Source organism: Leptopilina boulardi, unplaced genomic scaffold, assembly GCF_019393585.1.
Source record: "Leptopilina boulardi isolate dan_hultmark-lab unplaced genomic scaffold, ZJU_Lbou_2.1 LbouV2_325, whole genome shotgun sequence".
NCBI classification, from domain to species: Eukaryota; Metazoa; Arthropoda; class Insecta; order Hymenoptera; family Figitidae; genus Leptopilina; species Leptopilina boulardi.
Window position 1 is genome coordinate 5,032,663 of NW_026137891.1, and position 25,217 is coordinate 5,057,879.

The 25,217-nt window shown below is 31.6% G+C and overlaps 1 protein-coding gene across 5 annotated transcripts; it reads right to left on the bottom strand.

Annotated features, from left to right (window-relative positions):
* Positions 1-591: 591 nt before the first annotated feature.
* Positions 592-24,738, bottom strand: LOC127284552 (CREB-binding protein-like). Of its 5 annotated transcripts, none has more exons than XM_051310039.1 (19): positions 23,936-24,738; positions 22,170-22,325; positions 18,940-19,145; positions 18,480-18,857; positions 14,991-18,404; positions 11,921-12,078; positions 10,725-10,805; positions 10,434-10,568; positions 9,858-10,334; positions 9,606-9,771; positions 9,182-9,355; positions 8,848-9,081; positions 8,535-8,765; positions 8,287-8,406; positions 7,908-8,209; positions 7,376-7,795; positions 6,972-7,296; positions 6,477-6,876; positions 592-6,332 (listed from the first exon to the last, which is right to left on the bottom strand). In XM_051310039.1, the coding sequence occupies exons 1-19, from the start codon at positions 24,015-24,017 to the stop codon at positions 5,884-5,886; spliced, it is 7,908 nt and encodes a 2,635-aa protein (XP_051165996.1). In that variant the 5' UTR covers positions 24,018-24,738; the 3' UTR covers positions 592-5,883. The 5 variants fall into 5 exon arrangements, with proteins under 5 accessions (XP_051165996.1, XP_051165995.1, XP_051165994.1 ...); XM_051310038.1 differs by having other exon boundaries at positions 6,477-6,858; positions 10,725-10,835; XM_051310037.1 differs by having other exon boundaries at positions 10,725-10,835.
* Positions 24,739-25,217: the final 479 nt, after the last annotated feature.

Consider the following 25,217-nt stretch of genomic DNA (forward strand, 5'->3'; position numbering starts at 1 on the left):
ATATTCATTTTTTTTCTTAATTTAGAAATAATTTATCAAAAATTTGTTTATTCACAAATATTTTAATAATGAAAATTAAAATCACTTGTTTTTATTGTAAAGCTCAAAAAAAAAATATAACAAAGGAAACAAACCATATCTTTAAAACAAAAACAACATATAGAACTAATTATTGTAATCACAGATTAATTATAGATGTAATTATATAAAAACTATATGGTTACTATATTAACATATTATAGATATATGATTACTTATAAAAAATATGGTTAGTTATGAAAAAAGGATAAAAATTCTAAATGAAATCACAAAAAAAAAAAGTTAATCTCGAGGTTGATCGTAATTAAAAAGAAAAAGAGGTACTTTTTTTTCGAAAATCCCTAAGAAAATTCAAAGTACCGAAAAAAAAATGATTCTATTAAAATTATAACAAATTATTTATACCATTGGTTTTCGCTCAAAAACAGAAATTTTTTTTTCTCAGTGCAGGAATGATATAATAATAAATAATAATAGTAAATTAAAATTAATGGTAATAAAAATAATTTGTGATGGTGAGTGTATTGTTCATCATGCAGGCACAACTTTCAATATTTGAAATGATGATACGTAAACTTTATTTCGTAAGATTCGTATTTATGTTTGTAGGTAGGTAGGTATGTATGTATAAATATATACACATATATGTATAACTTTTATGTCTCGTTTACGTTACTATTCTACGCTTGCAATAAGATTAGGGCTTACGACTAAAAAACAACAAGAAAACAAAATACATCCCCAATAGAGTTTAGTCCCACTCGCGCGCTTTTCATGCGTGCTAAACACATTGGATTAGTGTACAGCCAGGAAAATTCAAGGCAGTGAGTATATTTTCTTCGAATTGCAATCTTTTTTTTTTTTTCTTTTTTTTTATCTTATTATCAACCGCAGATCAACAGTCGATATAAATAGAACTTCTCGCGCATTGTTCTCCTCATTTAATTATGGAATTCCACAGTCCTCAATCGATCCAATATACAATACCCAAAACGATCATATTTATATATTATATATATATATTTATATATTTATTTATAAAAAAAGAAGAAAAAAAAATTCTTTTTTTTAAAAACTTTTCCTAAAATTCTACTTATTATTATTATTATTTTTTTTGTTTTCGTCTTTTCAACCAGTGAAGATTCTGGAATCTCTCATCATCATCATCATCATACGTAACCATTGAATGACAACACCGACACTTTTTTTTTTTGCAAAAGAGAAAGAGAGAGATAGACAGATAGGAAAAAAATAACACTCACGCACAACTGAAAAATGCATATACGAAGATCGACGTACAGAAAAATTTTTAAAAACACAATTCCATTGACTCCATTTATATATTCTTTGTTTATCACTCGAAACAATTTCATACGCTCGAAAATTCCAAAAACCTCAAATTTTTTTTTTTTTGCGCTCATTGATTCTAAATGAGAAAAAAAGAAAATTAATTAAATTTTTTTTACACTATAGACGTCTTTGGAATGCGAACGAGACGGCAAGATCAAAATAGTGATATTCATTAGCAAATTATTTCAATCGATTTGTTAATGAATTCATTTCATTAAATGAAAAAATACTATTTTTCAAGAGGAAGCTTTTTTTTTTAAATATATCCCTTAATATTAATGTCATTTGTTTAAAAAAAAAAATTGTTGTAAAAATCAAGTTTCTATTTCCTCTTGTTTCAAAAAAAAATTCTCAATATATAAATATTACAAATAGTATTTTTTTTTTATAAATTCAATTCCCATAAAAATCAATCCTGTTTGTTCATTTTTCATTTAACGCGAGCAATTTTTTCATTTTGTTCTACAGTGCTCAGTAAGAAAGTGTCGAAAAGTCTTTTTTTTTTTTAATGGGACGTCTTTGGGTGTTTGTAAAAAAAATTCTTATATAATCACATGCGATTTACGATGTTTTGGAACAAGTATCCTCATTGAAGAAGAGTCTTATCGATACAGAACGTCATTCTTGCTTTTTTTTTTAATGTGAGAACAACGAGATCTCGAGGGATTTAAAAAAAGTAATAATAAGAATAATAATAAGAATAATAATAATATAATAGTAATAATAATAATAAATAGAAAAGCACAATCGTTCAATTTACAATCGCCGTGACCGATGTATTACACGTTAATTATATATTATGTACACATTACAAAAGGGAAGAGATTTAATTAATAGGATGGGAATGGGAGGAGAGGAACTGAGGTGAGATTCGAAAAGATTTTTTTTTTTTAAAAAGGAGCGAGGTGGATTCGTGGGGGGATAAATGTCTCTTTTATGTCTCATTTTTTAAATTAAGGTAAATTAAATACGTTACGAAATTTTTTTTTATAATAAAAAGTAGTATTCTATATTCGATATTTCAGTAATAATTGTATAGTAATAATTATTTATATTCCATAGCTTTGTCTCTATAGTATCGCCTATCGAATATTTAATTAATTAATTAATTAATAATAATAATAATAAATCTATAAACGTTATTTCATAGACACATGTGTCTATTTTATATTCAATGTATTCGTTTAATATTAAAAAAGAAAACAATTTTCATGATATATAAATACAGCGTTGTATCATTCGCCTCTCATTATATTTTATAGTAATAAATTGCTAATCAAGAATGCATCACGTACCAGAGCAAGAAAATGTCAATCTTTTTAATGAATTGTTTAAAAATTTCTTTTCAACGAGATTTAAATTTATTCTCAATAGAGATTGAATTTTTCTCTTTACATCAAACGTTCCGTTAAAAATTTTCATGTTTATACAAATTGATAAAAATTGTTTTAATTTTACTGCTATATACACTTCTTTTATAAAAAAAAAAGAATAAAATATCCAAAAATAAAAATTCGTTTACTGATTAAAATAAACTAACTAACAAGTAAAAATATATTAGTTAGTTTATTTCTTACAAGTAATTCAATTTTAGTAAACACAATTTTTTTTAATAGAAGTGTACAAAAAAAAATTAAAAATGTCAATAAAATTAAACTACCCTTTGTGTATAATAAATAAAAATTCAAAAAACACATTTTCCATTAAAACTCATGGTACGTAATGCATTCAAACGTCCATTCTTAAAGAATTTACTACCACAAAAAAAAACACCATCACTGTCAAATTTACAACACTGCCCTAAACACAGCCATACTAAGCCAAATACTTTTGGGTTGTCATTATAATTAACTTTTACTATTTAAAATCATTTCATATTTTACATTCATTTTGTGAATGTTGTAGCGTGGCAACGCTTCAGACGATTAAAAAAAAAGAAGATTAAGTTTTCTCTCTTTAAATATAATTATAGGAAAAATAAAAGAAATCTATCAAAAAAAAATAAATAAATAAAATTTAGTCGCAAGAATTCGATGAGGCGATCAGAAAATACATAAAAAAAACGTTGAACATTATTAAAAAAAAAGAAGAAAAAAAAATTTATCCAAAAAGTCCACGGGAGGGAAAAAAATTCACAAGACAAAAAAAATTCAATATCATTACCAACGATCCACCTCGCATTTTATAAATGTTTATAAGTAGCAAAATAGAGAAAAAAAAGAAGAAAAAAAAATAATTGAAACAAATTCGCAGCGTATCGAAGTACTTCACCGTGCGTTTGCCTACACAAGAATTTATTTTGTAGCAAAAGAAAAATTTAACGCAAGCGGACACACATTGAAAGATGATATGCGAAAGCGCTAAATAAAATGCGGGCGCTTTTCTCAGAATCAAAAATCTAAAAAAAATTTTTTTTTTTGATATCAAAGAAAAGCGCGTTTTTTTTCTTTCCTTTACTTTACAAATAACTTTAAAATTACGTTAGTTACGTTTGTCCGTTAGTAGAACTTCTGATTAATTTTCTTTAATCAGCTATATATTTTAATTACAACTTGATTAATTGATTCGCGAGATTTACTTTCAACTGCCAGGCATGGTTTTTCAAAAAAGTAAATCTCGCGCTTTACACTTAAAAATCATTTATTTTTTAGTTTGTTGGTTGTTTTTTTTTAAATAGAATAATTAAGAAAAAAGAAAGCAGAGGCGAAAAATACACTTACAAATTACTATGATACAGCACTGGCATAGTGAAGTAGCTTGTATAACGCATTTATATCGGTCCCCTTCACGTCTCAAAAAAATATTACAATAATGTTCTTTCGCTTTGTCATAATAAATTTATAATAGACAAGTAAATTAATATAATAATATTAATAATAATCATTATTATCATCATCATTATCATTATCATTCTCATAATTACCATATTTATTATTCTCATCAATAATTATAATAATCATAATTATCATCATCATCATTATTATTATTATTATTATCATCATTTTTCAATTCAATCATTAATTATCATCATTATTATACGTTCATTTTTTTTACCTAGTAATAATAGGAAAATAATAATGATAACAATGACAATAATATAATATAATAATATATTATGTACAATGTTTTCGAAAAGGACCCGTTCGCCTACGTTTCGTAGTACGTTTTTGATTCTACTGTACACGCGGGACTTTTCGATTTTTTTAAAATCAAAAAAGGGAAAAAAATCTCTTCAAAATTAACACGATTTATAAAATCACTCCCTTGCTAGCGATTACAGCAGCCTGTTTTGCGCAAAAAAAAAAATTTTTTTTCTTTTTTGGTTACGTCATTTTAGTTTTTGAACCCCGTAGGAGTTTTTTTTTTTTGCTGTTTCGACATTTAAAAAATAAAATTAAAAATTTTTTTTTTTTAGAGCTAAGTACAGCTCCATTATACGGTGGCCACTACCGCTGTTTTTTTTTGTATAACAACTTACAATTAACGTCGCTTAAAAACTTGGCTCTAAATTCTTATATCCTTTTACCTTACTTTTCATTTTTAAATACAAGGTATTCATTCATTCTTCATACACGCATCTTTGTTATATCTTTGCTTTTTTAGTCACGTTCATAATAATAATAATAATAGTAATAATAATAATTAATAATAATAATTATTAATAATAATAATAATAATTAATAATAATAATAATAATAATAATGGTAATAACTGCATATTCGCTACAGTAGTATTTGAACTATTAATATTAATTAACGTTAAGTATACACAACACATTTGTACGATTTTCACTTAGCCTGCGCAAGGAGCAGCAGCAGCAGTAGCAAGGAAGGGAGCAAGGAATAGTCTTTCGATCTCCTTTTTTTATAGTCTATATATATAATATATATATTTATATATCGAGTTTCACCCGGATTAATCGGACCACAACAACCGGAACGCATGGAACTTACATATGGGGATCACCCATTTGGGGGAGGGGCGAGGGGGGGTTGGAGAGAAGGTCGGGGGTGAAAAAAAGATAGAAGGACATTGTCTTGAGTTCATTCTCGACACAATGTATTTTATAATAGTTGTCCTTGCTTGCCTTCTATTATTATTAATTTTTCTTTTCTTTTTTTAGCTCTTGGCTCGGAGAATTAAAACGCGCACCCTAATAAATAGAGTAGTTATTGGTATAGTAAAAGATCGCACAGTGGAACGCCACAATCTGGATTTCATCCCTGATTTTTTTTTTCATTGATATACAAATCTACAATAAATTCGCGCTCAATCGAATATACCCCATTTTTTTTTAATCTAGGATAGGGAGAATGAGATAATTCTCATCGCGATAACTTTCTCTCTCTCTTTCTCTCTCTCTCTCTCTATCTCTCTCAGGCACCTCGAACGTGAGCAGCGAGCCGTTTTTCTGTTGTAAAACGGAAAACGGCCTTCATTTGTAATGGCAACAGCCACAAAAGATTTAAAATCATTTTATGATACTAACTGTCACTACAACCTTTCTACGAACTTTGTTAATTGGTCTTGTGGCGTCATTTGCGGCATTTCACTCGAGTCTGTGCCACTTGTGGGTGGGGGTGCTGGTGATGAATGATGTGGCATATTGGGAGGATGACCGGAGGGTAACATCATTTCACTAGGGCCACCTAGTTCATGTGCGGGTGAATGAGTTGGCGTTCCATGTGGTGGATGATGATGTGGCGAGGGTACAGGGCCAGAACGCGGTGATGGAACTGGTTGATTTCGCGGCGATGGTACAGGTCGAGGTGAGGGATTTGGTTGTGGTGAGCGAATTGGCGGTGGAGAACGAACCGACTGCATCAATTGTTGTTGCACCGAAATTCCTGGCGGTCCCATTACACCTTGCGGAGAGGGCACAGGAGGTGGTGTTGGCTTAAGACCCGGTTGACCGTAGCCTTGCTCATTGAAACCACCGTAATCTGAGAAAATAATTTATTTATTACCTGCGTCCACCTACATAATTATTGCATAAGAAAGGCGCGAATTAATTAATGACGAAAATTAAAAACAGTCCCGTTACGTTTACTTATCAAATAAATGAATATGAAGATTTTGCTACTCACTCATTAATGGTGGCCTGATGGGCCTCTGTTGGCCATAAGGCGGTGCAGGTGGTTGCGTAAACGGTTGTTGCTGCTGCTGTTGTTGTTGTTGCTGCTGTTGCATTTGCTGCTGTCTCTGCATAACTAACATTTGCTGTTGTTTATACCATTGTTGTTGCTGTTGTTGTTGAACACTGGGTCCTTGACTTGGTTGTTGTTGCTGTTGTTGACCAATCATCATTTGCGTTCTACCCTGCTGCTGTTGCTGCTGCTGTTGTTGATGGTGTTGTTGTTGCTGCTGCTGTTGCTGTTGTTGAGACAGCATATGTTGCAAACCAGGTTGTTGCTGTTGTTGTTGACTAGGACCCAATGGACCAACTCCACCAGCGTGCTGACCAGTTTGCTGCTGAAGAGCAAGTACCTTTTTTTTATTAGATGTGTTAGAAACATTTTTGTCACATTTATATTTGTTTTTTCACTGTTAAATTAGTATGTATTATGAAAATTAAGTAATACCTGGCGTTGTCTTATGAATGTAGCCATTAGAGATGGATTGTTCTTGAGTATGTGAAGTATTTGATTTTGTTGTTCGGGTGTATTGGGACTCTTTAGAGTAGCCATGAGTTGTTGATAGGCACGATTATGCATTGTTGATGTTCCGCCTGGACCAACTTGACTGAGAGGACCGCCAAGAACGCCAGTTTGCCGCGGCATCTGACCGGCAAGTCCCATTCCCGTTTGACCTTGAAGTTGTTGCTGCTGTTGTTGTTGTTGCATCAACTGTTGCGATGATTGCTGTCTTAAACCGGGATTTTGCTGCATAACTGTGTTCGGTTGATACCTAAATTTAGAAAAATATTAAATATTATTTCTGTTTTGGAAGAAAAAACAAAAATTCTGACTACAAAAATATACATTACCTTGGTGTCCATTGATCCATTGAGATGAGATGTGTCCCGCTTGGATTGGGCATTTGCACCGGCATTGACCTTTGCATTTGAGGTGGTGGCATAACGTTACCTCCTTGACCACCGACGTTAACACCGACACCTACGCCAACACCAACTCCTGGTGATACTTTTCCATAGCTGACATGAGGCGCTTGTTGTCTCGCCGCTTCTTCTTGGACTTGTTTCACAACTTGTAGCACATGTGCAGACGGAGCTTGTGCACCGGGTTTTAATCCTACACCAGGTTGATGGGGTGATGGTAAATTCGTTGGACTCATGCCTGGTTTTATGGCGACGCCAGTCGTCATATTCGTGTTCGAACTTTGCTGAGCACTTTGAACTGCACCCATTTGACCCGTCGGCCTTGTATTCATCACAGCCACTCTCCTCCTACAAAATAAAATTATTTTCAAATTCTCTTCTTCAATTTTCTTGTATACTTATTAAATACAATTTAATTTAATTTAATATTAAATAAATATTTAATGAAAATATTTCTCACCTTAGTAACTGAGCCGTTTGTAGTCGTTGTTGAAGTTGTTGTTGCTTCAATTTATGTTTAATATTGGAGCAGAAGGGTACGAGACATTTTGCTTCTTGACAATGTTTGGCGTGATAACAGCACAAGGCAACAAGTTGCTTGCAAATTGGACATCCACCATTTGTCTTTCGTTTGCACACCTTTGTATGTGTTACAACTCTCTTCATCTTTTGACAACTTGGCAGTCGGCAATTTGCGTCTCTGCATTGACAAGCATGGACCAGAGATTGTATGCACCTTTGAATCGAGAGCTTTCGCGCTTCCTAAAAACAAAATGGAAAAGAATTAAATTTAGAAATAAAAAATTTATTATTATTAAATTTTCAGACAAAAATCTCACCTGAGGATTTGCCTGTTTTGCATCGGCAGGTGATGAACCATCGTCCAAATCCAAACCAAGTTTCTCCATATGATGAGGATGTCCATCCTTTTCTTTACAGCTTATACACAGATCAAAGTCCTGTAAAAAAAACCAATGTGTAAATTATAACGTTCAATAAATTTAAAAAAAAATGATATAAATAGAAGGAAAAATAATTTAAAAAGTAGAAAATATAAAATATCAAAAAAGGTAAATAATATACTTACATCACAGACAGTACAGTGGTATCGAGTTTCCACATGACTCTTGCAATTATTACAAGTATAAACGAATTTGTCCTGGCCTTGATTGTGCAACTCGTATAACATGGACATTGAACTGAATTTCGCTCGCCTCAAAGAAGAGAATTCATAATGTCTTTCTCTTGCCATTGTGAGAAAAGCATCTCGTCCGTCCATCAAATCGCAATTGATAACAAGATCTGGATCTTGAATAGACTGTAAATCAAATTTAAAAATTAATTCAATATTCAAGATTTATAAGCAAAATATTATTAAAATAACAAAAAGAAAAACTTACGGATAAACTCGCTGCACTTTGAGCGCTATGTAGCCTAATCACAAAGAAAACTTCCTTATGTTTTTCCATGGTAGCGAAAATTTTCGCTGAAAGATTATTTCCCGTTTGGGGTGTATTTGATTTTTTGCTATTTTTTCGCTGATTTGCTTTGGATTTATTTGACTTCTTTGCCTTTTTCTGGCCTTTCTTTTTCCCATCTGGACCAGTCTCTGAATCTTCTGACATTGAGAGAATCTGCAAATCAAACAATAATTATTAATAATTAAAAAATAAAATAATTAATAATAAAATTTATCATTCATATTTGAAAATTAAATTTCAAAAAGAAATTTACATTTGCCGCAGCAGCTGCAGCTTCAGCAGCCTCGGCTTCTTTTCGTTTCTCTTCCTCCTCTTGGTCCAACTCTTTTATACTTTCTTCCAAAACATTAGGCCAAAAATCTCCTTCGAAATAAGGTAATTCGGCGGCAGAGGACAATTTGTCTTCCATGGCTTGCTTCAAAATATCCTAAAAAAAGAAAGAGAAATCCAATTTTTACATTAATTCTTCAAATGAATAAAAAATATAATTGATTTAAATAAATTGTCGCCTGTTTATCCTATGTTAAAATTTACAAATAAATAAAACATTAGCTTATTCAGGCTTTTAATGTCAGTCCCACAAGACACCTGAAAGTAATTTATTTTCACTAACAGGGAACACTGAGACTTAAAGCAAAAAATTTTCAAAAAGAATAATATTAACTTTCAAGACTAACCTTATAATCGAGTACTATTCTTTCAACTATGCCCTTGTCTAGCATTTTCTTGTACCATTCTTGTAACCTTTTCGGTTTAGGAATTTTTTGCTCCTGCGGATGGCAGTGAAAGATATAGTCATCTCCTTCCGAAGGAGGACACGCCCAAATATGAGCCATTGTATATCTAAAGATAAAAAAAAATCAAAATTATCAATTAAAAATTTTAAAAAAGAAATTGCAATTTCAAAATACCTTAAAAAATGTACTTACCCTAATTGTTTAGCGTAGTCAAGATATCCCAAAAGAATTTCGTGATATACAGCTGTTCGAAATTGTCTAGGCCTGAAAAAATGCACCGAATCGAGATATGCAATGTACACTCGCCTCGTATTTGGCGGTGTACATTCACTGCCGTATTCTTGGACGTGCATACCAAAGAAACACACATCAGTTCCGTCAACTTCCTCAAATGCAAAAAGTGCTTTTGCACGATATGGAAATTCACCTGGCATATCTCCATTATCGACAAATCTATTTCTCATGCCTGGCTTAACTTCTACAACTTTATCACTGGAAGCCACGACTCGAATTGCAACTTCGCCTGCGCCTGCTTCTTTTTTCTTAAGGAAATTGTTGACTCGCGTTTCTATATATGTACCTAATTTCGTTACTGGCAGCCGCTTTGCATTAAATTTATTATCTTTGCGCTTTTGGCCCTTCTTTTTCAGACAATTATCACAGGTAAAGCTAAATGTAGAAATTTTCAGAGATGAAAAAGAAAATTAAATTAGAAAAATAAGACTTAATTTAATTGCATGCAGGTAACAAAAATTTATTTAAACTTACCCTAGGGGCCATATATTTTCCATATGAAGTACACAAATTTGATGCACTTTTCTCCCGCAGTCTGTACAGTAAACGAAAGGTTCCGACTCCAAGTGATCATTCTTCATCTCCTGGAACTGTTCCTTTTTGATGGCACTAAAGTTAAAATGAAATATTATTTTTTTACATCAACACAAAATAATTTAAAATTACAAAAAAACTCGATTTTTTAAATTCTTAAATTAAAATATTTATTACATTACAATAATTATTAATTTCTAATATATATTTGAATTATAAATGAAAACTTACGTTTGAGGTTGAGTGGGATCGTCACCAAGCGTCACAGTGTCGCCGGGAATGTCGTTGAAACATTTCTGACAGAAGGTGTATCTGTCGGAAACAAGACCATAAGCCTTTAGACTATTAAATCGCCAAATTTTCAAATCCACATCATTCATCAATTTTTTGTACATGTGTGTCATACGCGAATCCAAAAGATTGTGCCAAATTGTTCCATATTTTTTAAATTGTGTATCCAATTAACAAAAATAGCGTTTTTCGAAAACACGCATGCATTTTTTTTTTGTAATTTGCCAATTAAATATAATTTTGTTTTTTAAATTTTGTATAAATTCGTTTTCAAATTGATTGAAAAAAATTTGTCCGAATTGATTGTTTTTATGTGTTCAATTTTGTCAATAAATTTTGATTGTTTTTTTTTCATTCCGATTATGTATATTATATATTTCAGGTGTCCGGTGTTGAAGAACCAAATTTTGTGATGTGGAGTAGAAGATCAAAAAAAGAAGCAATGAAGCAACACAAGAAGCAAGCAGCAAACAATAATTTGTGTGTTCACGTACGCAACCCGTAGAGCGAAGAAAACATATAAAGAGAATAGTGCTTTGTTAGAAATGATATGGCATATAAAAAAATTAAAAAAAAATAAAATTATTAATATTTCATAAAGGTTAAAAATTTATTTTTCTTGTTACTTTTTTTGCATAAAATATTCAGCTTGGTAAGATTGTCTCTTAAAAATTTGTATTTTAGTGTAGGACAGGTGACTGACCTAAGTTGGTTGAACATGACCAATTCAGGTTAATTATCCTGCCAATTTAATATGGCGCATGCAGTTGAACAACACTTTTTTTAAATACTAAGTGCTATTAATGTACTAAGTGCGCCCTTGCTTATAAATTTTCAATTCACCCGAAAATGTATATTATATTTAATTTTGTTATTTAAAGAACACTACTTGAGAAAATTTCATTCATGCAAAATTTGCACTAAATTAACAATCGATTTCTGTTCTGTAACATTTTTTCCTATTAATGCATTAATATTTTTTTAAATTAAATTTTCATTCAGTCAACTTAAAGAGTAAAAGATTTTTAAAAAAATTGTTTTTATGAATAAGAGAACATTTTTTTTACAGTACAGAAATTGGACGATCGCTAAATTTGTTGCCAAGAATTTGAGCAATAATTAAAATAAAAACTGACCTGTTTTGGTAGGAATAGTATTTTGCGTCTCGCGGTATTGTGCACAATTGTTTTCCGTAGCAACAGAGAACTTGAGGATTGAAGGTATACTTCCTTCCGCAACAGTATCCCAGAGCTTGCATCACTAGATCAATTTCTTGTTCAAAGACTTCAGATAACTGAAAAGAAGAAAATATAAATGAAATAAATACTATGAAAAATACATAAAATCGCAAATTTCAATATTATAATTTTTATTTTCGTTTAATGTTTTAGATTTCAATTTTTATAATTAGTTACAAATTGTAAGTATTTGTCGATCAGGTGACTGACCTAAATGGACAAAAAAACGTCAAATTAGGTTAATTAACCTGCCAATTTAATTTAGCGTAAGAAAATGAAATGACACTTTTAAATTACAGAGTATCATTAAAACATTTTTACGCCATCTTCATTCTTAATATTTCTCAAAATTTTTTTCAGAAAAAATTTACAGTTGTTTGTAAGTAAAATTCTATTAGACTAATATTCTATAATTTTTTGACTATCAAATAAAAAAAACGCAGTCCTTGTCAGAAAAAACCAAAAAATAATTAGATTTTTGATTTAATAATTTAAAATTTCTCCACAAGTAATTGAAATATTAATATTTATATTATATATGTAGGTCAGGTGACTGACCTAAATGGACAAAAAAGTCAAATTAGGTTAATTATCCTGCCAATTTAATTTAGCGTAAGAAAATGAATCATACTTTTAAATTGAAAAGTACTATAAAAATATTTTTACGCCACTTTCATTCTTATTATTTCTCAAATTTGGTTGCAGTAAATACATATATTTTTATAGTATAATTTTTGACAAACGAAAAAACGCAGTCCCTGTCAGAAAAAAATAAAAAAAATTCGATTTTTCTTTTAATAATTTAAAATTTCTCCACAAGTAATCGAAATATTAATATTTTATATGTAGGTCAGGTGACTGACCTAAATGGACAAAAAAGTCAAATTAGGTTAATTATCCTGCCAATTTAATCTAGCGTAAGAAAATGAATCATACTTTTAAATTGAAAAGTACTATTAAAATGTACTTACGCTATTTTTATTTATTATGAATAATTTTGTTTTCTAAATTAATTCAGTGCTTTTTTTTTATATAAAATTTAGCAAACTGTTATTCTATTATATTTTATTCAAAAGTGGTTCGTGATCTGGTAGAAAATTTTAATACTTTACAGAAATAATTTGGAAATTCCTTACAATACATTATCAATAATTATTTTATGAAATTTTTATTGACAAAGTTAAATAAAAAGAGTATTGAAATATTTTTTAAAAAATTAATAATAATTGTTTACCTAGATTAATTTAGTTTATTTATATTATTTAATTACAGTATAAAAAATCCAAAATATTAATGTAAATTCATTTTTAACCTTACTTGTTAGTAAAAATTCAACAACTTTTTAATTTTTAAGAGTTTAAATAAAGAAAATCGTGAAATTTAGATACTTATTAAAAAAAGAATATATTATTACATTAAATTATTATTATTTTAAAAATATTAATTTTCTCTTTTTCAGTATTCAAAAATATTTTTTGTAAATATTTGTAGGACAGGTGACTGACCTAAATTAACAAAAAGTCAAAATTAGGTTAATTATCCTGCCAATTTAATCTAGCGTAAGAATTGAATAATACTTTTAAATTGCAAAGTATCATTAACATAAACTTACGCCATCTTTTTTTCTTATTAATTTTTTTTTAAATTTTTACTATTTAATTTCTAAGCATTTAAAAATATTTACAAATTTTCTAGTAAAATCTAATAAAAAGCTGTTGAATTTTTAGCAGTTTTACAAATAATTTAAAAATTTTCATTTTTAATTTTTTATACAACAAGTAAAATAAGTAAATAAATTAGATTATCTTAAACAAAAATAAAGAAATTTTCTATTATCTAAATTGTCGATTTTGTTTTATTAAATTTTAACAACTGAGAAAATAATCTTTTTTCCTTATTTCAAAATTAAAATGCCAAGGTAAATACAGAAATATTTAGCATTGTCTACGGTAATTTGCAATTATGCATCATGTATATTAATTTTTTTTTTCTTTTTGAACTATTATTAGCTTTTAAGAAAGAGATTTAAACAAACAAATCGTAATAAAAGTTAGTCCAACTCTACAATTGTAATGGAAAAATAAATCTGTAAATAAAATGTCAAAAATATATTGTAAGGAAATCACAAATAATTCTTAGAATCATAATTTTTCAGGCCTCAGATCGACTTTAAGACACAAAAAATGGCGTTTTAGTCGATTTTTTTTTATTTTAACAAAATTTAAACGGTTAATGAATATTTTTCTTTAAATAACTAATGTTATTAGATATTAAATTCATTTGATTAATTCTGTAATGAGAATAATTCTTTAAAAATATTATCAAGAAAATTTATTTCGAATATTTCAGAATCGAACTAATTATAAGACAAATTTTCAAAATTTTATTTAAGTTGGACAAATTTCTAAAAAAAAAAATTCTTAAAGTTCCATTTTTATCGTTTTCTGAAGTCTGATTTAAGTAATTTATCCAAATTTAAAATTTTGTCATAGTTTTTAGTTTTGATGGTCAAAAGAATTCCAGGCCGATTCAAAAAAATTCAAGTTTTACAGATTTTTAAATAATAATAATTTTGGAAGAGTTAAAGTTGAAATTTTTAGAAATAATTAAATTTCAAAAGATTTTGTTCATTTTCAGATAATAATTAAATTTTACAGAACTAAAAATAATTTATCAAATAATTTTAGAGAATATTTTCGAAGAATATTATAAAAATCATTAAAAATAATTGAAATTTTTGCAAATAATTAAATCTCAAGTGATTTTAAATTAAAAATTTTTGATAATTTTTTTTTAAATTATAAACAATTATTAACTTTCATAAAAAATTAAAATTGAAAAAAAAGTTTAAGATAACTAAATTTTTGAAGAATTTCATTAAAATTATTAAAAATAATTAATTTAGTGAGGAATTTTAGTTAAAAATTTGTTAAATAATTAAATTAAATGATCTGAAGAAAAATCTTACCTTAGTGCAATATTTATAAACTCGTGACGCTTTCCGATTGTACAACCAGGCATTGTCAAACATCATCCAAACATCATCAACATACTCCCAAGGATCGCTGTACTGTCCAGTGTCCAATTTTCGTTTAATCGTTGACAAGTCCATTGGTTTTTTAACAATATCAAAGTAATCAGGAATTTGCAATGCTTGTGGATCAACAGGTTGTCGAAATGGCAATGATTCAGGATCTTGTCGATATAATTTCTCTAAAGTTGGCATCAATGCTTGACGCAATTCGTCAGGTTTAAATAAACACAATCGTTTCTTGTCACTCGATGTACCAGTTGGTTGAATTGGTTCTGGCACAATTGGTTTTATATCCGAAGTAGCAGTATCCTGACTTGACATTGGCGTCACAGGTTCATCTTTAATAGTACCAGTTGGTTCCTCCTTAACAGTCATTTCATCCGATGTTTCATCCATTGGCTCGGTCTTGATTTCCGTTTTAATCGATGACATTTCACTATTGCTACCACCTTTACCACCATCACCACCACGATGATTTTCCGCGCCTTCCTCTTGTTTTATTTCCATTTTAATGTTCTCTTCTTTTATTGAATCCAACTTGCCCTTATTATTATTTGTTGGAGGACTAGGAGAATTATCACGATCAAGGGCAGCTGTTATGGCGGCCATTTGCGAAGACATTGATGAACTTCGAGGCGCGTTTAATGCCGCTCTTTCTTGCGATGTCATTCCTTTACCAAGACTCGCTAAACCAACGGGCGATGGTGTTGCCGCTGAATGTGGTGGCGTTTGATTTGCCGATGAGACATTTTGATTGGGTGTCATTAATGATGGTACTGATGGTGTATTGGGAGTGGATGTTGTCGATTGTGGTCCATTTGTTAATGGAGCGGGCCCAGGACTCGGACCACTGGATGCGGATGGTGCTAGGGTTTGTGGTGTTGACGCCGCTATACCACTGTCACCGGGTGTTGAGGCCGACATTGATAAACTATTTTGAAATTGTTGATTCTGATTCGATTGTTGCATACCACTGAAAGGTGACGGTGCTTGTGGCATTGAACTTGAATTAACGGTTTGATTAGCAGTGCTTGTTGGTTGCTGTGATTGTTGCTGCGTCTGTGATTGTTGTTGACTTTGTTGTTGTTGTTGCTGCTGTTGTTGTTGTTGTTGCTGCTGCTGCTGCTGCGCTTGAGCTTGTGCTTGAGCTAATCTGACCCTAATGTCGGAGAATTGATGTTGATTTTGAACGGGCGAACTGTTGGGTAGACCGGCTGTTCCGTTAGTCGTTGGAAATTGACTAGTGGTCACTGACGAGGTGGTTGTGGTTAAATTTGCCTGTGACATTTGAGGTTGTCCAAAGGGACTGAGACCGGGATTTGATACCATATTGGGATTGGAAGCAGATTGTCCATTTGGACTAGGTCCGGAGGGTCCAACGAGCATTTGTTGTTGTTGAGTTTGCTGCTGCTGCTGCTGCTGTTGATGTTGAATTTGTTGCACTTGTTGTGCTTGCTGCTGTTGGGGAAATTGCATACGATTATGTTGCATGCCAATGTTGGATATTCCCAATTGTCCCATACTTGGGGAATGACTCCTTAAATTTGGTGGTACGGTACCAACGGGTCGTGCCTGAACATTGGCGGCAACTCCAGGTGGTGCACAGGGTCGTAAACCGGCGCCACTGCCTCCGGGTTGTTGTTGCTGTTGTTGCTGCTGCTGCTGTTGTAATTGTTGTTCCTTACGTTTTTGACGTTTTTCCTCGAGTTCTTTTTGTATTTTGTAAATTTTCTCCGCTAATAGATGATAATATTCGGATCTTGAATTGGCCATTTCGTACATGTCGCCCTCGACTTTTCTTGCGTACGCCACCAAATTGTGCATTCGTTTGTCAAGCATTGCTTGTGGATCGGGAGTCGGAAATATTGCTTGGACCAACTTGTGAACAAGATGATTCCTGAGATCTGGCGTCACTGATTGATGCCATTCCTTCGTCCCTTGAACAGGCGTCGCTGTAACTTGTCCCGCTTGAAGACCGGGCGGAAGTTGTACGTTGCTTAGCCGATTATCGGCTAGAATTCCCGGTTGTCCGGAGTCATTTAAACCAAAGAGTTGTTGCATACTGACTGTTTGTTGTTGGATATTGGCAGCAGCGGCGGCGGCTGCTGCAGCTGCTGTTGGACCAGTTGTCGGTGTCGATTGATTGGCAGCTGCTGAAACTGCAGTTGGATCCTTGCTAAGTGGTAGTGAAACGTTTGGAGCAACAACTTGTTGTCCCGTTCCAATGACAGACTGTCCTGGACCGGTTTGAGTTTGAAGTTGTGCCATTCGAACGTCTGCCATGGTACCGGGTGCTTGTAAAGGAGGACCAGCTAGTCTGACACCACCTCTATTAACTGTTTGACCGGGTAATAAATTTGGAGTTGTCGTTGGACATTGAATGCCAAGTGCATCGTACGCTCTCCTCATATCTGATGGACTGGGATTGGGTTGTGTTGTTGGTTGAGGTACAGTTACTGCAACTGAATTTTGATGTCTATTTTTATCGGCTTGCTTTAATGGTAAACACACGGGACAATCGGCTTTCGTACAGTATCGCCAATGATTGATGATTTGTCTTGACGAACTGCAATGTGGTACCGCGCAACTTTTTCCGGCATGACAATTTGTCATGTGATTTAGGACATTTTTCATCATTTTGCAGTGAGGTAGAGAACATTGCCACGCTTCACCATTCGATTGACTCTCTCGTCGTTGACATTTGTGAGCGTGTAGGAGTAAAACTAGTTGTTGTTGAATTAGTTTTCGTTTTTCGGGATCGGCGGTTGATTGTGTAGCACCTTGTGGTTGTCCACTTGGCATTTGTCCTTGCGTGGCTTGTTGAGGGCCCGGTTGTCCTCCACTTGGTGCTCCCGATTGCGGTTGAGCCGGACTTGGCGCTGGTGGTTGAGCTTGTTGTGCCATTCCACCCTCTTGACCCCCAACGACATTCGTTGATCCGATAGGTCCTCCCGGGCCACCGAATCTATTAACTTGCATACCAGCCATATTGGTACCGACGCCTCGTTGTTGAGGAGCAACAACTCCCACTGGATTATTAGTACCCACATTCACATTTGGACCAGGACCATTGCCTGGGGAATTGTATCCATAGGGACTCGAAGCACCCATTTGTCCCATATTTGCCATATTGGGCGGTGTTTGCATTCGTGGACCTTGACCTACGATATTAACTTGATGAACTTGCTGATGAGGACTTTGACCTCTCGCTGCTCCAACCATGTGTTGCTGTTGTTGCATTACCACGGCTCTTGGATTCATCAATGCTGGTCCATTTTGCATTTGAGCGACACCATGAGGTCCACCCGGATGATGAATTCCTTGGGCATTGGAACTCATCATAGATACCTGAAAATTAATCATTATCAATATATACATTTTAGTTATTAGAAAATTGGAAATTCATGAAAAATGACAATTTACCGTATTTAGCGGTTGTTTATTTAAGCTGTTTGCAACAATTAAACCTCCGCCTGCCATGCCACTCATATTATTGTTCCCTGTAGCACTGCTCGTCATGACTAGTCCGGAGTTCATTGCACCTGGCATTGACATTGTGGGATTATTTCCAGACATACTCATTGATGATTGAAGTCCTCCCATTGAATTCGCGATAGATATTTGGTTATTCGCTAGTGAACTTGCTATGCTGCTTGGTAAATTACCAAGGCTTACCACCATTTGTGGATCAACTACTCCTTTCGATACTGAAACATTAGGAGGTGACTGCATATTGGGACTTTTACTGCCCAAACTTCCAGCAGCCATAACCAACGAATTTGCTACCATATTTTTGTTTCCCTGTTTTAAAACATAAAATAATTTGTCAACATTATTAATTCTTTAGTTCTTTTGTTTTATTTTTTTAAATGACAAAATTTACCTGCTGTTGAATGAGATGATGTGATAATTGTTGTTGTTGTACATGTTGTCGAAGTTCATTGTCAAGTGCCCCATTCTGTTGTCCTGGACCGGGACCAGTAGCTGGAGGTTTTGCACTTTCAGTTGTAGAACCCCAGGAACCAGACGACAGAAGATCTTCAGGAAGTTCATTTTCGAGATCAAACATATCAGTGTTTGTCATATAATCTGGGAATATGAAAAATCATTAGTATCACTTCAAATATAACTGAAATAAACACAATCGGTATGTTAATGAAATTTTTCTTATTTTTTTTTTTGAGATGAAGTCGAGTCGCATGTTAAATTTTTTTAAAATCAAAAACTACAATTACAAAAAAAAGTCAAATGATTATATATTACAAAGAAATTTCATCGAGCAATACAAAAAAAAATAATTGTAAATTATGACAAGTCAACTGTAAAAAAAAAAACGGTTTTAGAATGAATTTGTTAAAAAAAAATCTACAATATTTGTCATTTACAAATTGTTTACAGTCTCATATATAAATAAAACTGCAAATAAAGCAAGAAATACATCCAATGAAGTATTTGCTGAGAATATTTTGTGACAGTGCATGATGTACCAAAGAGTCCGACACAGCATTAGTTATTTTGTATAAGTATGAGGTTAGTACCGACACCAAAACTTTTTATATTATTATTCTGATATTAAGAATAAATTATTTTTCTTATTTTAATTATTCATAAATAACTAAATGAAAAAATCGTTTTCTCGACAATATATTACGTAAATTGTATTTTGTAATTCAGGGGGGTGGGATAGCAGTAAAAATTACCGAGAAATTTTTTTTAATTTTGAATTTAAAAAAAAAACGCATTCACGACTGACCAAAACATTAATGAAAAAGGAAAAATATCACAATTTCAGAAATTTGGAAATAAAAAAAAAACTATACAAAATAAAATATATAAATAATAGAAACATGAAAAAAAAAATATTTTAATATATTAAAAACTAAGACATGAGACATACACCACATGAGCAAAATTTAAAGGAGAATCATTCTACACTAGAATAAAAAACATGACCTGTTCTAAAATCGTGCTTAACTACAAAAAGCAGCAAAGCTACTGATGGCAAACCGTATACTCATGCAAAGAGATTTTGTTTTAATAAAAGTAACAATTTTTTTTTTTCGAAAAATTGTACTTCTCATTTATTAAATTTTATATATTAAATATAACTCACTGCAATATTTATACAGAATTTGCCACCAATTCTTAATTTTTATGAAGTACAATTTCCATTTACCATCATATGATTAATTATAATAATTATTATTATTATTATTATTGTTGTTATGCTATTATTGTAATGATATAACCTTTATGATTATTATCTTTAGAATAAAATTAAAGATTTCATATAGTAAAAATGACAAAATACAAAAACATATTTGATATTTCTTCTAAAAACGAAATATTTACTTCTCTTATCAATATCTAATCTATTTATTCGCATAATTATTTTTCTAAAATTAACATATTTAAAAAATTTTTAAGTATTGACTAAAAAATATAACAAATGTTGTGAAAGATTATTTAGAAAAGATTTTTTTTATAAATTTAATCAAACAGAATAAAACATACACTCTGTTGAGACAATACAAAAACGAAATACAAATATAAAATAAAATAAAATAAAATATGTAACGAAACCGATTAAACACATAAATGCACTTCTATTTCAAGCCAGTTATTAAAATGACAGTATTTTTCATTTTTTCCTATATTTCATCGTATAATAAAAATAAATATTGTTGAAATACAAATTTGCATTTTTTTTCTCTAAAGAAAAAAACCTTCTATACATACTCTCCATACAGGACATGTAAAATCGTGTAAAAAATGAAAACCACACCAAACAGTGAAAAGTGTGGAAATTTCATAATTATAACTATTAAAAAAAAAAAAAAAAAAAATTGTGAAAATAATTTTGTTTTATAAATATCTTAAATACGTACCTATATTTTTAAAGAGGAAAATAGAAAAGTTAACAATATAATCAAGTGGTGTACAATTTATAGTATGTAAAAGAGAAAAATAGAAATTTTTTTTACATATTTTCAACAACCCTTTTCTATTTTTTACTAAAAATGAGTTAAAAATGTTATACTTATTAACATAACTACAAAAGCATTATTATTATGTAAACATACACTGAAAATTGATTCAGTATAGTTTACAAAAAATTATTATATACATAAAATATGTTTATAAGTATATGTGTAAAAAATATATATTTAAAAAAAACACATATAGATGTAAAAAATATCTATGTAAAAATATGCGTATACAAATAAAATATTTAATCTTGTAAAAAAAATGTAATATCTAAAAAAAAATAAATTAGGGTTTGTTTTAAATATGAACCTTCACCTGTTGAAAGAATATAATTTATTAAACGCCATTGTACGCACATAAGAAGATATATAACAATATTGTGAATTTTTTTAAAATTTTCTTTTGAAAGATGATTTTAATTTGCTCATCATAAAACACAGCTCTATGTATGTCTGTCGCATGTCTCAAGACTTGTTTATAAATTTCACTTTTTTTTTTTTTTAAATTTCTGCAATGCATCTTCAAAACACTGTTTATTGGTCAATCGTCCACACGCAATGGAAAAACAATCATAACTCTATGGTAACAATTTTTTTTTTTTATGAATCTTGTAAATAAAAAGTCTATTTCAATAATTGAAATCAATTTTAATTATTTATCGATAATTACCAAAAAAGGTATTTAAATCCAATTATTTAAAATTTTAACCCTTTGGGGAGATATTTTTCTTTTTACAAAGACTAATATATTTTTTTTTTTGGCTCAAAACCCCAAAGGGTTAAAAACAACCGAGATAAAATTTTTTATACAAAATCCAAAAAAAGAAAAAAAAATATCACAAGTTAAATTGAAAATTTAATTAAAACTAGCTTTAAGGAAGCAACTAATTTTACGTGACTTTTGAGAAAACGAAAAAAGAGAACAGTATATTAATAAAAAAATTTTTTTTTGGAAATTAAAATTTACTAGAACCTGATAATGTGATTGAAATTTGGATTCGATCTTTTTCAAATGATTTTTAGGATCAATGATAATGGTGATATGATTTCATGGATGGACAATTTTTGACAGTGCTTGAAATTTGTTGCAGCTTTTTTTTTTGCTTTTTTGATTTGTAATATTTACTTCTTTTCTGCGTAGTATGGTTGTTCCAATGTTGCTGCAGCTGTTGCTGTTGCAGATGTAGTTGTTGTGGCAGGCCCTGCATTTGTTGTATGTTACCACTGCCACCTCCCCCGTAGTTTGTATAAGCATGGTGCATCATTAGAGGCGCCATACCCACTACATATATCACAGTTTATGATTTAAGACCGTGCAAGATTTTTTTTTTTTTTTTTAATATTTTTGTTTTTTCTGAATTTAACAACGCATCCAAGTCACAGAAACAGCTCTTTCAAATTTTAGCGCCTTCACATTTAAACACGTGCTTTCTGTCTTGTTTTGACAGGAACTGTCAAACCACGTGGAAATACACGTTTTTTTTCTAATTATAAGGTATAAAAATTTTATTTAAACAAATTTTGTCATAAATAAAATCAAAGAGAATCAAATATCAAAATCATTTTCTGTCAGATCGTTTCTGCAACTCAGCTACATGTCAGTTTTTTTTTTATTTATAATGTGAAAAGTGTGAACCTCTTGTTTTGACATATTATTAAATAATAAGTATTGTTGTTTACTTAACCCGTTTTGTGTCAAAAAAAAAAGAATTCTCTCAAAATAAAAAAAATTTATATCTAACTTGACTGTCCAAACGATTAGTAAAGAGCGGCTTTGAAAGAAAATATATATAAAATAGAATAAAGAGTGGTTAGTGCGTAGCACATGCGAGTAAAAATTTATTTTCATTGTTTTTTTTTTGTTTTTTTTTACTCAATATTGCTTAAAATGCTCATGCACACAACATGCACTACAATAAATCTAAAATAAAAACTATATATAGAAAGAAAGTATAGAAAAACTACTCTAAAATTGAGAGGTGTATGTCAAAAATTACGTTCATGCAAAACGATGCAGAACTGACACATCAAAAAGTCATCAAAATAAAAAAAAAATAATACAAACAAAAACAATTAAATGTGTCAAATTACAGAGTGCATATGGCACTGATACATATATTCATGATACCTTTGAACAAAATATATCAAATTTTCTCTTTTCGATAATAATTATTTTTCATTTTATAGACATTTCTGAAAATTTCTATTTTCACGTTAAAATTATACTACAATTGTAAACAAACAAATATAAACAATTATTACATTTCTGGAATTTTTCATTTTTGACAGAAAAAAAAACAAGAAACCTTTTCCTGGATCTTGAAGTTATTCTCAAACGTTGCACGAGCCATAACTTCAAATAAAATGTCTTCTCAGAAGTTATATTGAAAGTGATATCGAGACCAATTTGGTATCTCCAAGTGTCAAAGAGTGAAAATTATTTCTACTGTCACAACAATCATTACAAGTATCATTTTTGATCAAAAATGAAATTTTTTTCAATGAAAAATAAAAATGAAATATTTCGGAGTAAATATTTTGATAGAGAAAGAGTGAGAGAGACATGAACTTTGACAGAAGTATGTCGGTAACAGTTAAGAGGCTCTTTGACGTTTCAAAACTTTGGTAGCGGAGCAAATCTCGAAAAAGAAAGAAGGCTCCGGATTGTTTCTTTAGTGAATTAATGGACATTGAGGACCAGGAGAAGATGGACAACTTTGCTCAAAGGTTTTTAGCATTAAATAAATTGACTTGCGCCTTTTGCTGCCGGGTTTTATCGGGGCGGGAAATGGACGTGCACGCTACGTTTTTAGACGTGTGCTCGTTCTGTAGGTTAGTCGCGCATCTCTGAACTTGCAGAAGACGCGTGGCAAATAAAAAGGATATGCTCACCTGAAGAATCTGAGGGCCCTTGAAAAGGATCCGCGAGCTTGGTCCGCTTGTTCGGCGGGCCGTCCACTAGGTGGTCGGCCATGTCTCCGCGGGTTAGCTTTTCTCAGGGCTGTTTACTCTCCGTACTAACAGATCGGCAGAACACGCACGTACGCACACGCAGGCACGCACGCACGTATACACTGGGGTAACTCCACTAAAACAACACTACCTCGACGTCTACCTCAACGGTATGATGAAAATTCACTGCTTTTCTCGCATGGTCGCGGGCGTAATAATAACAGCAATGAGAGCCGCGGCGCATGGAGCGTCCCCGAACACGCTTTACAAGGCGGTCAACCATTGGGCATCGTCAGGGTATAACCCCTGGGGCTGATTTGTACACAGTATTTTAAATCACGCACAACTCCACTTCTTTGAAAACGACAAGATAAAACTCAAGAAACTTGTGTCGACACTTGGCTGGACACTAGTCGTCAAAACTCAAGTAGTGGCGGACTGGCTGCGCACACGGCGCTACCTCGCAGCGACGATATCGCTCTCGAGGCCCGCTGGCACCATCACCATCTTCCTTCCTCTGTCTTCTTCTCTCGCCTTGGCACTGCACGACGGGCGCGCGAAATCACCGCGAGATTGGGCAGCTTTCTCCGTACATTCGACAGAAACTGTTCGCGACTTGATGAACTCGATCGAATTAATCGGGTCCAAGCCGGCCACCGCGGGCGATAAAGATTCGCGAGGGAAGCGAACACAAGAGTTCCGCACCGCACGAGTATCAGTTCAAGTAAAATGGCGACTGCTGTTGATGAGAAGTTTTTCTACGCTTGTCAGAAAATGTCGGACTGGTTCCTAAAGGCTGCCGGGTGTCTAGATCACACAGCCGATTGGCTGAAAGGTTCACGTGATCAAAACTCGGCACGCCATTGGCTGTAGTGTTGCGAAGCTGCAAACGCCGTGACTAAATTCACGCCGTTGACCTATCAGGGGTGTAATTACAACATGGGCCCCAAATTTTCCAATTTTTATTTCTTTTAAATTTTGAAAATAATTTAATTACTTTTCATAAATTTATCCGCACTATACATTTATAAATTAATCTTGAATTTTTAAACAATATTTTTCTGATTAAATAAGAACTAATGAAAAACAATTTTAAAATTAATGTCCACATTTTTAATAGTAATTCATACGCTTCTGGTTGTACATTCGAATCTGTATTGCGATTCCGCCGCGAAATGTCATAACTTTTGCACTGAAAACATTCACGTTGTCATGGTTCGTT